At 49.6% G+C, this 16,068-nt stretch overlaps 1 protein-coding gene across 5 annotated transcripts in view; it reads right to left on the bottom strand.

Annotated features, from left to right (window-relative positions):
* SEPTIN9 (septin 9) overlaps positions 1-16,068 on the bottom strand; it is a 253,554-nt gene that overhangs the window by 187,691 nt on the left and 49,795 nt on the right. Inside the window, exon 1 of one of the 5 annotated variants that reach the window (XM_008163851.4) lies at positions 1,569-2,366. The exons of the other annotated variants lie outside the window; for them this stretch is intronic. Within the exon in view, the coding sequence (XP_008162073.1) occupies positions 1,569-1,590 (22 nt within the window). The 5' untranslated portion in view covers positions 1,591-2,366. Of the gene's footprint in view, positions 1-1,568; positions 2,367-16,068 lie in introns of those variants that run through there. 5 annotated transcript variants of the gene reach the window in all.

Raw genomic sequence — 16,068 nt, 5'->3', positions numbered from 1 at the left:
CTACCAGGATCAGGCCCTTAGGCAATCGCAGCTGGTCTGTGCTCCATCAGGGTTGTGCTCCCTGTCGAGCACTGTTACACACCTGGCTGGAGTATAGAAAGGCCTTCCCGGTGGTACTTCATGGCACAGACTAGTGTCCAGACAGACAGCAGAGGAGTTACAGATGTCTCAAGGTCTCCAACTGCAGAGCCCCACAGTCCCCCACTTTCACCCCCACCCCTCCCTTGCTCGACTGCTTCCTCTCGTCCTTGTGGTTTTCTTTCCAACCCTGATGCCCAGTAGCATAGTGCTGCTTGCCTCACCCCACCCGGTCGCTGCTTTACCCAGGCCAACTCAGAGTGGCCAGAAGAACATGCAGGCTCTAGGGCAGGTAAGAAGCAATCTGCTCTCCACCCCAGCACACCCCCTGGCCCTGAGCAGGGCGGGGAACAGGGAAAAAGCAGGGAACCACACACTGAGTTAATGACTGCAGAGTCCCAGCCCGTTCAAAGCAGCAGCCCCTGCACCCCTGGTCTTTCCAAATGCATTGGGATTCCTTTGCTGGAGGGCCTCCTGTCTTCTCTTTGGGACCCTCAGAGCTCTGTATGGACTCAGCCCTAGTCTCAGTCTCTGGGCTCAAGTTCTAGGACAAACATTCCCCCATCCCCACCCGTGGCTTTTAATAATGAATAGTTGTCAAGGCCTTAGCCACTGCTCAGCATCAAGTCCTGCAATGCTGCAAAGCTGCTTGCTGAGCCGCGGTTACCTGACGCCTTCTGACCAATCGGCAGCAGTTTTGGGATTAATCTCTCGGACATGCGCCATTAGTTGGGGTTTGCAGGGAAGGACAGGAGTTGGATGTATCCGGTTTAGTCGCCCTTCTCTCCCCACCCCCACCCCAATCCCAATCCACACACTTCACTAGCAACTTGAAGCCGAAGACATGCCAACTGCATGAAATCAACCCCCTTTTCCAGGGTTATACAACCAACCCCAGCTCAACGTGGGAACACATGCAGCCAGGAGGCCCTGTCCTAGCAACAGGAGACTCCTGACCTATGACCGAGTCTCTGTGCAGCAATACAAGCATTATTGGAGAGGAAGATATTGTCTTTAACACAAGCTTTGGCATTCCAAGAGAGCTAAACCACAACACACAGCCATATGAACTAAGCAGCCAACCTCCAGGATCTAAAGGCATCCTTAAATCAAGAGCCAGGATATTTTCTCTCCCTGACTCCGAGTCCTGAGCTAACAGTCTCAGCATTCATCTGCCTCACTCGGTGCAGCAGATTGGAAAATAAAAAAAAAGAGAGAGAGAGAGCAAGGGAGAGATTCAAATGAAATCCAGACCCAGAAAACGGTTTCTTTCTCCCACACCCTCCTCTGCTTCTGTTGGAAACACAGTCTGTCTGGAGAACTTAGGAGGATGAAAAAAAAAGCAGAACATTATAAAAAATAAAAGGGACCATTGAAATCAAACCAGAGCTTGGCTGGTTCTTCTCTTAACATGCAGACACTCTGGAGGAAGTGGAGGGGGAGCAGAGGAGAGTAACAAAACAGCAGAGATAAAACGATCAATAGCCTACCTGAAATGCGGTCCCTCTCCATTACTACGGGATATATTTAGCATCCGCGTGTCACGCCGTCCCTTTTTTCGGTGGCGTCCCCTTCTTTCACCCACTCTCCCTCCCTCCCTCCTTTCCTTGCCTCCTCCTCCTCCTCCTCCTCTTCCCAAAAAAAGCTCTTTGTCTGGTCTAATTTCTTCAATCTGTTGCAATCATGAATGCATCCAAATTACCACATTTCCATGTGCTGATCATATGTTTGTGCTCCAAACTGAAGTAGCTTTGTCTCTTTGAAATGAAAAGAAAGATTGAGGCAGAAAGGGAGAGAAAAAAAAAAGAGGGGAGGTACATGACCCGCAAAATCAACAACCCCCCGAAATACTCCAGCGCATGTAGACGATGGCAAAGCCCAAGTTCTCCAGAGCACAGTCTTAAAGCTGCAGCATGCGCAAATCCAGGAGGCTGTGGCCGTCTCCGCGGCTGACTCCTTTTAGTATCCACCAGGAGATGCTTACACAACTTGACTCCTTGGAATAACAGAGCAACACATCCAGCTTCTCAAATCTCTCCCTGCTTCCCCAGTCTTATTTTGTTGCTATTTCCTCTATCCCCGGCCCTCCTCCTTCGGTGGCTAAAGCATTTTAAAGGACTAAGACCCTGCTTGTTCCCCCACCCAGCCAGGTCTGAAGTTTCGATTCATGCATAAACTATTCCGCTGATGAAGGCTGATTTCATCCTCAGGCAGGGCATCACGGTTTGCCTGCTACCAGGAAGGACCCGACTGCTGCACATGTTTAGTCTCCCACCAGAGCCCTGCTGGAGAGGTTTACTGCTGAATCTTGGCAAGCAGTCCCTGCTTCTCCTTCACATGAACAGCCGGCTATGCCAGGCCCTCCCCTTGCTACATAAGCGATAAGAGAAGAGATTTCTGAAGCCAGCTGGAAAACGATAGTGAAACCTCCCCTTCTAACCCAGCGGTGACGGGAGTCAGGGGCTGCCCTGTCATCCTCGAATGGACAGAGCTGGGCTTCAGAAAGCACCTTTCACGTACTCCCTTCCTGCACCGCGATGAGATAGGGGCTGGCAGTGCACTGCGTGGGCAGAGTAAATGGAGCAGCCATTATGAGCTCATGCGCCAGGCTGGACATTAGAGCTGCTTCTGTTGAGGGCAGGAAGGGAGAATGCTGGCAAGGTCTCTGGGGCTGGAGGCACCTCTTTGTGGAAACTGCCACCTGGACAGCTGCCAAAGCCAAGCAGAAGAGACCTTGGTTAAACACCTCCCCCTGAGAGAACACCTGTACCAGCTCAATACATACTGCCTGGGGCCTCAGCATGGGAATAAGGCCACCCCCCCGATGGGACTTGAACCCACAGCCTTCTGGCTCTGTAGGGAGCGAGCTATGCTTGCATCTTCTGTTACTGCAGCAATCACACTGCTCGCTACCCAAGCCACAAGCCGTTCTGTCCACGGGACACACGGCCTTGAATGACCCCGGAACCGTCTCTGTGACTGCAGCAGATCCAGAGGATGGCACTAAGTGGTGAAGCACAAAGGGTACCAGCAGCCGACACGACACTCATCAGCTGGGCAATGAGAACACTCGGCTAATTCCTCAGGCCGTGAGTCAACTGGCCAGATGTAAGGGCTCCAGCCCCTCCCCTCAGTGTGCATGCAAGAGAGGCCCGGCCCCGCAATGAGAAAGCAGGGACTACCACTAGGTGGCAAGGAATGGAAAGCCAGTATTGTTATTCACCTGTCGCACGGGTGTTCTTTGTAAAGCGTGGTGCGCCAAAAAGCCAAACATGGCTGAGAACTTAAAAACGGGATGGTAACAGGCCATGACTCCCAGTGCTGCTTCAGCGTGGTGAGATTCCAAACAAATAGAGCTCTCAGCCAGGTTCCTTACTGTTTCCATCGCTTCACACGGACTCAACAGACATTCTAGGCATCGGGGGGGGGGGGGGGAGGGCACACACTGAGGGACAATCCTGGAATCTTCTTATATGGATGATTATTTCTACTACAGTAGCACAGATGCCCTGATCAGGGATCAGGGCCCGATTGTGCTAGCCACTGTACATGCACCTATAATAAAGACAGTCCCTGCCCCAAAATGTGTACAATCTATATGGAAAATTATGTGTATTGCAATAGCATCAGACATATGCCCCTTAGTAATGTGGACTATGACAGAGGATTAGCTCATGATTATTATTCGTATTGCAGTGGCACTTAGGAGCCCTGATCATAGCCCAGGACCCCATTGTGCTAGGCGCTGTACAAACACAGAACAAAAAAGACAGCCCCTAAGCCATTATCTGTCTGGATGAATAAGCTTCCCATGAAAGAATCATTGGATTAAGGGAGCTGTCAAGAAACGTATCTTGTTTTTTCTGGGTTGAATCTACTATCCATTGGTTTATGGCAGCAGTACTAAAAAATCCCCCAAAGCTACACATTTTCTAACACGTGGATGATAGAATCTGGTTGCTGCCAAAGCCAGAGAGGGGAAGAAAGGAGTTGCTGCAGGGGATCAGACCAATGGCCCCTATGGCCAGTGCCAGCTGCTTCAGAGAAAGATGCAAGAAACCCTGCAGGAGCAGTTATGGGATAACCTGTTCCCATGGAGAGTTTCCTTCTGACCCCTATAGTTAGAAGTTGGCTTATGCCCTGAAGAGGTAGGGATTAGATTCTTTCTCATATTCTTTTACTATGAGAATTCTGGATATTCTTGCGGCTCATATAATAATAATCTCTAGCTTTTCTACAGCACTTTTGCACCAGTACATCTCAAAGGAGGTCAATATTATCTCCATTTTACAGAAGCACGGATCAGTGACAGTCACCCAGCAGGTCAGTGGCAGAGCCAGGAACAGAACTCAAACTTCCAGAATCCCTGTCCAGTGCCCTATTCACTAAGGGTACGTTGCCTCTCAATGTCTAGAGGAGAATAGGTGATGCTTCTCCATCCACAAAGAGCAACTCTGTACTTCCTGTCCGAAATGTAAAAGGGTAAAAAGCTGTAAGTGGCGCATAGCTACATGCAGCACAGAATCCAATCCATTCCCTCCCATAGGGAGTCTTCATTGACAGTCTCTCCATGCAGGAAGCCAATTGAAAGCTACAGAGGAAAGGAAAGGTTAAGGGGAAATATCGAGAGAGGAAATAGATGAATGGGAAGGAAGGAGAGATGCAAAGCAGCACAAATGTTGCAGCATATGGGTTTTAACCCATCAAGACCTGGATGGCTCTGGACCTGCCAACCTGAGACATCGTCTCTCACTGCATGCTAGCTGCAGTGGGTACGGCAACCAGTAGCTACTAGCCAGGTATTCTATGTGCGGGATTTTCTTCCTCCCCTCCCCTAGGATTGGAAATAGCATGGATCTAGTGACTCACGGTTGTTGGGCAGGGGCTGCTGTGCCAAGGGGTGGAAATTGGGTGCTCCGGCTTTTTTTTTCCTTCTTGATTTGGGAGAGTTTATGGAGTTTGCTTTTATTTGCATTCATATTTGTATTTTAAACAGCTGGCAAAGGAGCCTAGAGTCCTCAATCGGTGCTTTATGATGTAGGAATTGTATAAATCTAAATAAAGTAAAACAAAATACATAGCAATTGCTAACAGCACCTGTTGGTGAAAATGTAGATTTTTGATTATTTGTTTGTTTTTGCTCCTTTGCATAACACTGAAGCATCTGAAAGAACGCCACTAAGACCCCAATGCGTTTAAGAACGTGCTTATGTTTAAGCACATGCTTTGCTGAATAACTGTTATACTCATCCATGACCTTAAGATAAGCATGTGTGTAAATGGTTTTCTGAAGCGGGGGGTGAGGGGTGGCGCTAATACAATAGCGGCTGTGTGTTTCAATAATTTCTAAGGAAGAGGTTAGTAAAACGTGATCTGGTGACGGGGCTTCTCACTGATGCTGTTATTTTAGAGATCTACAGGCACTTTAAAATCAGTTGTCCTGATGGAAAGCACTGGGGAAAGAGGGGCACTGAAGGTCACAGGGATCTGACATCAAATGGAGCCACTCTGATTAGGGCTGTGCACAGTACTGACCATGAAATGTGGATCTCAAAATAAACGGCTTCTGCATCTCATTTTGAATCCATGAAAACGGGCCCTTATTTTTGAGAACAAAATTGACATTTGGGACTTTTCAATGTTAGTAGGACGTGGACCATCCTTGGAATTGCTGCTCCTTGTGAGAAACTGGCTGTTCTGCAAATATTTTATGAAAGCCAAAATCAGGGTTGGGTCTGTGTGTGTGTGAAGTATCCCAGAACAAAATGGCGACTGTCGCATTGTGATGACCTTTTAGGAAAGCCCTAATCCTGGTGCTGTGTCTGCCCCCTGAGAGACACTGACCAAGTGCAGGAGAGGCCTAGGACGTTATCGATTGGCCGCTCCACTGGAGGTTTATCTGATGTTTTTTTTGTGCCTGAACTTTTTTTAAACATTAAAAACTCTTGTTAAAAAATACAGGTGGAGTCACAAGGTCCAGTTGGTGGCACTACACAGGGCCAATAATAGAGCTGTGTGAGAGGGCAAATTAGGAGCAGCCTTTAGGGAAGAACTGTTGACCATTTTGAAAATAGCCTCCAGTTCCATATGGGGCTGGGAAGCTTAAACAAATAGGAACCTTGATCTCCCAGCCTCCTTTGCGCTTGCTGAGCCAGTCGGGGGCGGGGGACAGCGTGTGGCTTCCACGCTTTAGCCTCCCCCGCAACCAGCGTGTTTGCTATTTACGACGGGCTGCAGACACAAGGCATCTCTCTCCGATGGGGCGTTAGGGAGGAAACGGCAAGCAGGAAAACAAACAGAATCCAATTAGAGGCTAGAGTTTGGGGTTTATATATAGCGTGTCTTCCACACCCGAGTCAAGAGACCCTGGAGCACATTGCAAGGCAACCAGCTGGGTGCTGGCAATGCAGAGACTCTGTGGACAAATAAAGCAGCCATTATGTGGTCAGCGAAAGCTCACACACAGCTTTGGATGCTGGATCCCATTGCACCGAGACGGGACTGTTAGCCAGGACATTGAGATGATCCAGTACATATCGGTTCTTTAATTACCAACTTGGTGGCCACCACAGGGACCTTGGGATGAGACATGGAGAAAGTCTATTAGCAGGTCCTCCTGTCTGGCTCTCTAGGTTTCCTAGCATGCGCATCACCATGACACCTGGCTGCCTGACACAGAGGGGCTGAGTTCCTCCTTTCTTTCAGTTAAGGAGAGAATTATTTTCTAGCACAACTGGTGCTCAGATGGGATGAGTCCAAGGGCTACAGCCTGAGATTTTCAAAGCTGTCTAGATGGCTTGGATAGCCATTAAAATTAATGGGATTTGGGCATCTACATCATTTTGGGGGGAGGGGAGTCTGTAAACCCATATTATTATGGGCTGTACTGGAGTCGCATGGATTTTAGAGTAGCGCAAAGATCACCTGGTTGGGACAGTTTGCTTCAATCCCCTTCTCCCCCAGTGAAGCTCCCAAGAGTCCATCCTTCCTGACACTTCATTATTCCTACTGTAGCCGCACCTACGGCCCCCAATCAGCCCCCAGGGCCCCAATGCACTAGGTGCCACACCAGCAAGTGACACAAAGTCTCTGGCACACGACGCTGCCACTCTCCCTCCCTCCATCTTCTTCCCATAAAACACTAACTGGGTTATATTGCTCCAGTTCCTGCTCCTGCCCCAGCACTCAGGCTGCTGGCAAGGGAGTGTTGCATGCGAATGCACAGACTCCAGGCCCCTAGGTTGGGCTGCCATGGATTCAGCTAGTTCCTTTACTTCTCAGACATCCATAGTACCTTGGAGTGTGGAGCACCGGAAACGGGAGGAAATTCAACAGTGTGAAGCACAAGGCCATGCACTTAGGCTCCTTCTGGCCTTAAACTCTCTGCGTAGTGGCCTGGAAAGCAGTGAAAGGAGGAGAGGGCAGGAGGCAGGGTGGTTGTGGATGAATGTGTTTGACCCACACTATGTGCAATGGAACATGTCTGGCTGTAGCAATACAGATTCAGGTGTGGTGTGATCCCTTACACCAGGGCTGGGCCCATTTACACCTGGGCTGAATTTGGCCCATGGAGTCGTCAGGTTAGATCAGCATCCACTGAGCATTTGTTCCAAGAACCCCCTTCTCGCATGAATAATTTGGCACGTCCTTGGCGACGTGAAGGTTGGGGAGGCTCTTAATGGAATTCTACCACTCCTTTGAAAGGTGGATCCCGGACAATCATCCCCTCTCAGAGATGTTGCTGAATCATTCCTGCCAGAGATGACTTATCCCTGGGGCTCCTAAAAATGCTTCTGAAGACCAGATTGCACCAGGTGCCATGTATTTAAAATATAGGTTTACACTGAGGGAGGAGGAGAACCCCAGCTACCCCCGCTAGGTCTTGAAATTCCCCCTGCCCCTCCCAGTTATACAGGCTGAATGCGGCGCTGCTCTGTCAATAGCCCCAGGAGGACAAACATCCCCAGCACATGGCTCTTTATAAACCTTTGTTTGACAAGTGCTGCTACTTCCCTCCCTTGTTATTTTCGGGAGAAAGCATATTTGTTTGAAATAGGAAAACAAGTGTGTACATTTCCTCAGCTCTTACCTACCCAGCCCTGAGATCACAGGCACCCCTGATCACAGGCTTATCATCGGCTATGGGGGGACATTTTAGTGGCAGCCTCTTGTTAAATATTAGCAGCATTTGCTTCATGTCCCCAGGCCCGGATGGAACATTTATTTAATGCTCTCACAAACTGGACTCGATTTCACTTCCTGCTGCTAGCAGCGTGTGTGTCTCTTTAAGAGGAGCTGCTGGCTAGAACGCTGTTCCACCCTGGCTGATTCCCTTCGAAGGGCAGGAAATCCCCAGCATATCCTCTCCAGCCTTTCTGCTCACACTTCAGAATTAATGCGCGGATGTATTAATAGCTGCTGGCAACGCAGAATGAAAGGGGAGGCGGAACAACTAGACTCAGGACCTCGTGGGATCTGGTTTCAATTCCTGAGCAGTGTGAACTCTACTAATTCATTTCTGCTCAGCTTCCCCTCCTCACACCCAGCCCTGTCTTCTCAGTACCACCCCATCTCCTCTACTCACCCAACCCAGCACCTTGCTCGAGTGTCTAAAGGGCTGGGATGCTCCCCTCCCCCCGCCCCACATTGAGTGGCTGATGGGACAAAGCACGGTCCTGTGTTTGATTGCACCTGGTCCTCTGCTGGATGAGGATCTAGCTACTGTGATCTGTGCTCTCATCCCCTCCAGGTCAGGTCACTGCAACGGCTCTGACCTAGGATGGAGAATGAAGGCCACAGGAGAGCTACTAGCCTAACCTCTACAATGGGCATCACCCTCTCTCTTACGCAAAGAAAGCAGCTGATTGCACCCGGGCTCCGCACACTGCATGGCTCCCAGTTCATTCTGAATACAATTCAAGGACCCAGCTCTATTATTAAAGGCCCTTCTTAATAAGCCAGGGCTTGGCTTCCTTGGCAACTGTCCTCCCTCTGCAACCCAGCAAGGCAGACCTGCCCAGGTGAAACCTACGACTGTCCCAGGTGTAATGATCAGGGAGCAGGACTGGCCGCATAGCTTTTGCCCTACAACAACAATGTGAGTAGCCAGACACCTATGACAGGTGTTTTCTGAATGCAACACAGTCAGATGCCACTGTGGGTCAGATCCTCAGCTTGTGTAAATCCAAGTAGCTCCACCGAGATCAACAGAACTATCCTGACTTACAGCAGCTGAAGATCTGGCCTGGTGAGATCTTGGTTTCCGACTTCTTACAAGAACAGCTTTCTGGGGGAGGGACTTCCCTTCCCACACATCACAGTGCATAGGGCACTCTCCTGAGAGGGGCGTTCCTGGGTGCCACCCTTCCCATCTTTTAGCCAGTGCGGCCACCTCCAGCAGTTTGCCCCGGCAGGATGGATTTCACTGCTTTGTGCCACTGCATTATTCCAAGGGCCATCATCGCGTTGCCAGGCAACACCACAAAGAAACTTCGCCATGGGGTACCATAGCAGGATGCTATTGCTCTGGCCCAAGGGAGCCTCTGGGTCTTGTCAGTGGTCTTTCAGGTCCTGCTAGCAGAAGAGACCCACCTGTTAAAATAGGAACTATGCTGCAAAAGCCAGGCTGGGTTGGCAACACTACGGGGCTTGCTAAGAGTGGCAGAATCTTGAAGGCCTGGGCAATTCTCAGATCATCAGGCCTGCTTTTAGGCACAAGGAATTCAACTGGAAAAATTCAGGCCAGCAGGAGCTGATCCAAGTCCCATGAGTCAGAGATGTAGTTTGCTACCTGATCCGCCCCGGCACCCACAGGAATGATTTTCATGGTTCCCAGAATTCCATCCACATCTTTTAGTGCCTCGCAGCTCAGCGTCAACTGTCCACAGTAGCTGATCCCCTGCTTCCATTGCAGAGTAAACAGCAAAGTCATCCAACCAGAACGATAAGGACACGAAGAGAGCGGCCGTGTTCCCATCTCTTCTGCAGCCCTGCTTAGAGGACAAATTTAGAGGTGGGTAAATGGATGCTCTGTGCCTAAGATACAATTAGGGGTTTCGATAAACACTAGACGGTAGCCGGATGTTCCTGCCTTGGAGGCTCACAGCATGCCTGTGGTGTGAAGCCAGCAAGATTTCTCCAAGCAAGCCAGAGTCCTGGAAACTGCCACTTATCCCCGGCTGACGTCAAGACACAGGACTGCCGAGGAGGGAAGAGAGAGCGCGGAGAGCCCATCAGCAGGTCTCACAACAACCAGCCCTTGAGAAGAGTTTGCAAACTGCCATTGTGGAGGTGAAAAGAAGTGGGAGAAAGCAATCATGGGAGCAAGACAAACATGTGCAGCGAGGGGGATTCCTGACTAAACATAGCTACCTAGGAACTAGCACCAAGCTCGCTCAGACAATGGCATGCTAGTCATGCTTCTCTCTGATTGAAGCCAGACAGCTCCTTCCTCGCACCTGATCCCCACTCTATGCTGCTGAATGCATTCCTGGGCTATATAGAAGAGGTGGGATCATGCTGTATCCCCCTCCCTGCGTGTACACACACACACACACACCACACACACACACACACACACACACACACAAACAAACAAAATCAACAGTACCTGTCAACACCCTGGTTGGAAATATTTCACCTCTTCTCCCCCAGACACCGGAGAAGCCGCCTGCAGCCTCGTTCTCTGCTTAGCTTCTGCGCGTGTGAAGTAGTTTGCGGTGCTTTCAGGCAGGCTAAGTGCCTTCTACCACCGCTGCCCCCCATCAAGGTTGTTGTGTTCCTCACTGGATACATATTGGCGCTGGGAGGGTTGATAATGAATGCGTGCGTCTCTCTCTCTGGGTGCACTGTGTTCGGTTTAAGGGGGATTGTTTTGTTTTGCCTTTGCAAGGGAACGAGACTAGCAAAGTAAACCAGACAAAACTAAATTCCATTGCGACTTCCTCTCCTCTCTTCTCTGCTCCCAACCCCCCGTCTGTCCCTGCTGCAGCAGCTTGCCATAGTCACTTGAAAGGGCTATAGCTTAAGGAGTTTACTCCAGAGGCTGGCTGGTACTGAGACTATAAAGAACCTGATTGATGGCCTGTCCAAAGGCAACAGTATTTCAGTAATGCCTCGAGGCCCCAGCCCAGATCAGGGCCCTGTTGTGCTAAGCACTGTACCAACACATTGTAATAGAGACCCTGCCCCAAAGAGAGCACAGTCTAAACAGCTAAGACAGCCAAAGAGTGCGTGAAAAGAAATACCACTATCCCCATTTCACAGATGGTGAATTGAATGCTTGTGATGGTAGGGGGCAAGGGACAGCAACTCACTTCCAGTTTATATCATACATGTGACGAAGGGGGACTGTTCTTAATGTTTCCTCTGACTACTGTAGGGGTGCCTCAGTTTCCCCTATGCATTTCTTAAGTCTCTAGGGGGGAGATTGTTGCAGAGCAAAGGGCCAGTGCACATAAATGGCCGCCACGCTATCTCCTGGCAACTAATGGCCAGGGCCCTTCTGCCCTACAAGGAGATAGCTAAAGGTGTTGAAGAACAAAGAGATCAGGTGACCTCCTGGCCCGGGAAAGAAACGAAGCCTAGAGGAGGAGGGGCTGGAGGGTAAGTTAGTTTGGAGCTAGCTAGGGACGGGGAGTGAGTGTGGACGTGGGTGTCTGGCTCGCTGCCCCCCAGGATGGACCCAGCTGAGGGATCCTGTTCTCTATACCTACAAGCTCTGTTTTAGACCGTGTTCCTGTCATCTAATAAACCTCTGTTTTACTGGCTGGTTAAAAGTTATGTCTGACTGCGAAGTGGGGGTGCAGGACCCCGTGGCTTCCCCAGGACCCCCCCAGGACGGACTCGCTCTGGGAAGCGCACGGAGGGGCAAAGGATGCTGAATGCTCCAAAGGTCAAACCCAGGAAGGTGGAAGCTGTGTGAGCTCCTTGCCCTGAAAACAGTCTGCTCACAGAGAGGCGACTTCACCAGAGTCCTGACTGGCTTCGTAGGGAGCAGTTCCAGAGCATCGCCCGGGGACTCCGTGACACATACATTCCTGAAAGCTCATGCTTCAGGGTTTCAGCTGGCCACAGCAGAGGTCAGGAAGGGATTCCCATCTCCCCTCCTCCAATGTATTCTGTTGGTGTTTCTAAAATCTCCTTCTTCTGAAGGATGAGGGATGGCCACAGCTGGAGATGGGACACTGGATAGGGTGGGTCAAAGCTCTGAGGTGGTGCTGAGTATTCTCTCTCTCTCTCTCAAGTGCTGGATGGTTATTGTTCACATGCTCTGGGTCTAACTGATCGCCATGGTTGGGGTCAGGAAGGAATCTCCCCCCCCCCCCGAGATTTTTTTGCCTTCCTCTGCAGTGTGAGGGTGCAGGTCACTTGCCAGGGTTATCTGAGTATATCTCACTTGATCATTGCCGGGGCCTCTGACAGTAGTGCAGCTCACTCCCTCCTGTTCTCTGCCTGTGGCACAGAACGGGTTAGTCTCCCATGGGCTATAACATTTTGGTCTCATTTCGGTTGTTGGGCTGAGTGTGCAGGTGCTGGTGGATATTGGTGGCTTGTGACATAGAGGTGGTCAAACTAGATGGTCTGATGGTGCCTCCTGGCCTTAAACTCTGTGACCCTATCACGCCAAACCCAGAATACCCCATAAATCAATAAGCCTCAAATATTCCTCAATATTTTATACCACCCCTCCCACCTGGACCACCCCATATATCTAACAAACCAAAATGACTCACGATATTGGGGTCGCAACCAGAGATACTGTAAAGAGAGTGCTGAGCACTTGCCTTCCACAAGAAGTCAGACCCCTTTAAGAGGTCTCAGGTTGGGCACTCAAAACCTGAGGTGTGATGTATTGAGGACTGTGTTGGAATTGCAAGTTATCACTTTAAGAAGAGGGGGGCAGTTCCTGGGTCCTACTTACAGGGCTCAGTAGCAAAGGACATGAGCAGTGGCAGCAAAAGTTAGTCTGGAAAGAGCCAGCTCAAAGCAACATGGTGTGAGTTGTGCCTTGCTGCCTTTGGGAGCAGCCTGTTTTCTCTCTCTCTGTTTTTGGGTTCTTGTGTATTATCTGAATTCTAAAAAATAAAGTAGTTTTACATTGCAACCATCCAGCAGGAATCCTTTATGGTTTTACCTACCTTCTCTGTGTGAATGCTGTGAGTATAACACGAGGCACCCCAAATCACTAGTCACTTCTGAAACTCTTAGCCATGAACACATAAATCACTATAAACCTCACAATCCTGGACACCAGAACCTCCCTTACTGCCTGCAAACCATCAGATACGTTGGTGATGCCCACAGCCGCATGTACGTTACGCATGGTGCATATCATTGTCGGGGGTAAAGTCAGCAGCATTGGACTCTCCCAATGACAGTGGTGAGGAGCAGCAGCACTGGCCTCCCGCGACCCACCCCCCGCAGGTTTGGCACCGCAGCTCGTCTGTCATAGTGGGGCCGAAAGTGAGTGAGTGGTGCCATGACTTGGTGCACAGCTGCATCCAAACGATGCAGCTTTAGCCTTTGTTTTCTGTCCCCGCATCCTCCTCTGCCCAGTTAGGAACACAAAGAGAACACATTTCAAATGCCAGCCTGGCACTAGCGACTAAGAGGAGGGAGTGACGCATGCACATGTGGGCACTCTTTGGCACAGGGCTGCACACAGCTGGGGTAGCCCGCCTGGTGCATAAAACAAAAGGGAATAGAGACTGCCCCAGGAAATTCAAATGACCTCATATAGGAACATGTTCAAGGCAACCAGGCTTCAACAACCAGCTGTTAACTCCTTTGCTGCTGTGTCAAAGTGAAGGTCAGAGGCCCGGCCTCAAAGCATGAGCGTCATCAGTATCACAGTCTCAGCCCCAAACACTGCAATACCCCTAAATCTAAGCTACTGTGCTTTGAACCATTATAACCGAATGCTTAGAAGGGCAGTTTTCAGCATGCCACTGCCATTCCAATGTAAAGTCATTCAACTTGATAAAGCACCCTACGTTTTTGCATCCTTCGGGTCTCTTGGATCTGCTAAAAAGAACTGGAAATCTCATGGCAGCAAAGTCTCTCAGGAGACATTCGGATCATCCCTGCTTCTGGTGAGACTGGAAATGCTATAGTTATAGCCTTGATCACCTGATGTTGGCAGTGGCCTGTGAAAATGACTAAATGAAAGTTAAAAGTTGGGGTCATCTGAAGCTCTGGACAAATGTTTAGGTTGGGTTTTGTTAACAGCATTGTCTCACCTGTTTCCTAATTCCAACCTATCTCTGAAGTTAACCCTTTCACTGCTTCTAGGCATAAAGAGAGTGACGATGGTCCTATGGGGGAGGCAGGACCCTGAGCGTCAGGAGCCCTGGACGCTAGTCCCCACTCTGCCATGAACTCACATGGCCTTGGGGTATTCACTTAAGCCTCATCTTTCAAAAGTGTGCGCTCATTTTGGGTTGCCTCCATTTTTGGTTGCCTGACAGTTAAGGTGTAAACACCCACAGCTCCATTCACTCAGCCCCTCTGACCAGCAGGCCATACATGGCTCCATTTAACATTAAGGCATCCCAGATTCACAGACCCTGTAAAATGTTTTGGCCTCAGCATCCCCAACTGTACAATAGATCCTTTCCTGTGGGATCTCTCACAGTGATGCTGCCATGAGATTTCCAGTTCTTTTTAGCAGACCCAAGAGACTTGAAAGATGCAAAAATGTAGGGTACTCTATCGAGCTGAATGAGTCTCCATTGGAGTGGCAGTGGCATGCTGAAAACTACTCTTCTAAGCATTCGGCTATAATGGTTCAAATCACACTATCACAGAATCTAGGATGGGGGTATTCATTGCCTAGTGTAATGCCATTGGCTTCAAAGGAGTTACACCAAGGATGAATTTGCTCCCATACATGTAGTGCATTTTGAGACCCCGAGTGGAAGGTCTTACAGATATGTCAGGCGTTGTTACTCTTCCACCGTGTCCTGACCTCCAGTTGGAGTGGTCACACGGGATGAGTAAGGAATGGTGTCCCTAGCCTCTGTTTGTCAGAGGGTGGAGATGGATGGCAGGAGAGAGATCACTTGATCATTATCTGTTAGGTTCATTTCCTCTGGGGCACCTGGCATTGGCCACTGTTGGCAGACAGGATACTGGGCTGGATGGACCTTTGGTCTGACCCAGTATGGCTGTTACGTTCTTATGTTCTTGCACTTCCTGAAGCAACGGGAAGTGAAGCCTGCTCTGCTCTCAAAGAGTTTGCTGGCAAACTTTGCTAGGGTAGACAGTTTATGCCAGCAAAATGTCCTTTTATCAGTATAGCTTATCCCAGTTCCCCTAAGCAAGACAACGATACCAGCAGAAGGATCTTGCCACTATAACAGTAGCTACACTTGGGCTTTTGCTAGGATGGCCAGGTCAGCAAAACACTAAAATAAAGAAATAAAAATCCCTTCCCCAACTGACCTAGCTATGGCAGCAAAGCTCCCAGCGCAGCCCAGGCCTGAGGATGGCAAGGCTGCACAGCAGGTGCACTGGAAAGAACGTCCCCCAACGAGACACCTTGATGAAGCTGGTGAACCATATTCTAGGGACAAGGGCTGGACATTTGTTGTGCTGACCTGGCCATCCTAGCAAAAGCCCAAGTGTAGCTGCAGTTATAGTGGCAAGATCCTTCTGCTGGTATCATTGTCTTGCTTAGGGGAACTGGGATAAGCTATACCGATAAACGGACATTTTGCTGGTAGGGAATCACGGTTAAAGTTTTACATTTGCAGGTAAAACATTTTCTCCCTGCTCCATCTATAACTCCAGTCCTCTTGCTCTTTAAAGCCATGAGATAAGAGCAGTAGCTCTGATAAGGAGTTGCCAGGCCTGGGAAATACTGTCAATTGGAACCTAGTTCAGCGAAGGTCCATGAAAAATGACTCCTCCTCTGACCTACAGAAACATGAAAAATCTTAATGGTGGGGGAAAGGATTGAGTTGTTCTACGATTTTCATTCTCCCGGAA

This window comes from Chrysemys picta, chromosome 12 (assembly GCF_011386835.1).
Source record: "Chrysemys picta bellii isolate R12L10 chromosome 12, ASM1138683v2, whole genome shotgun sequence".
NCBI lineage: Eukaryota > Metazoa > Chordata > Testudines > Emydidae > Chrysemys > Chrysemys picta.
The sequence above is the reverse complement of the archived record's forward strand: the minus strand, read 5'-3'. Positions and strand labels throughout refer to the sequence as shown.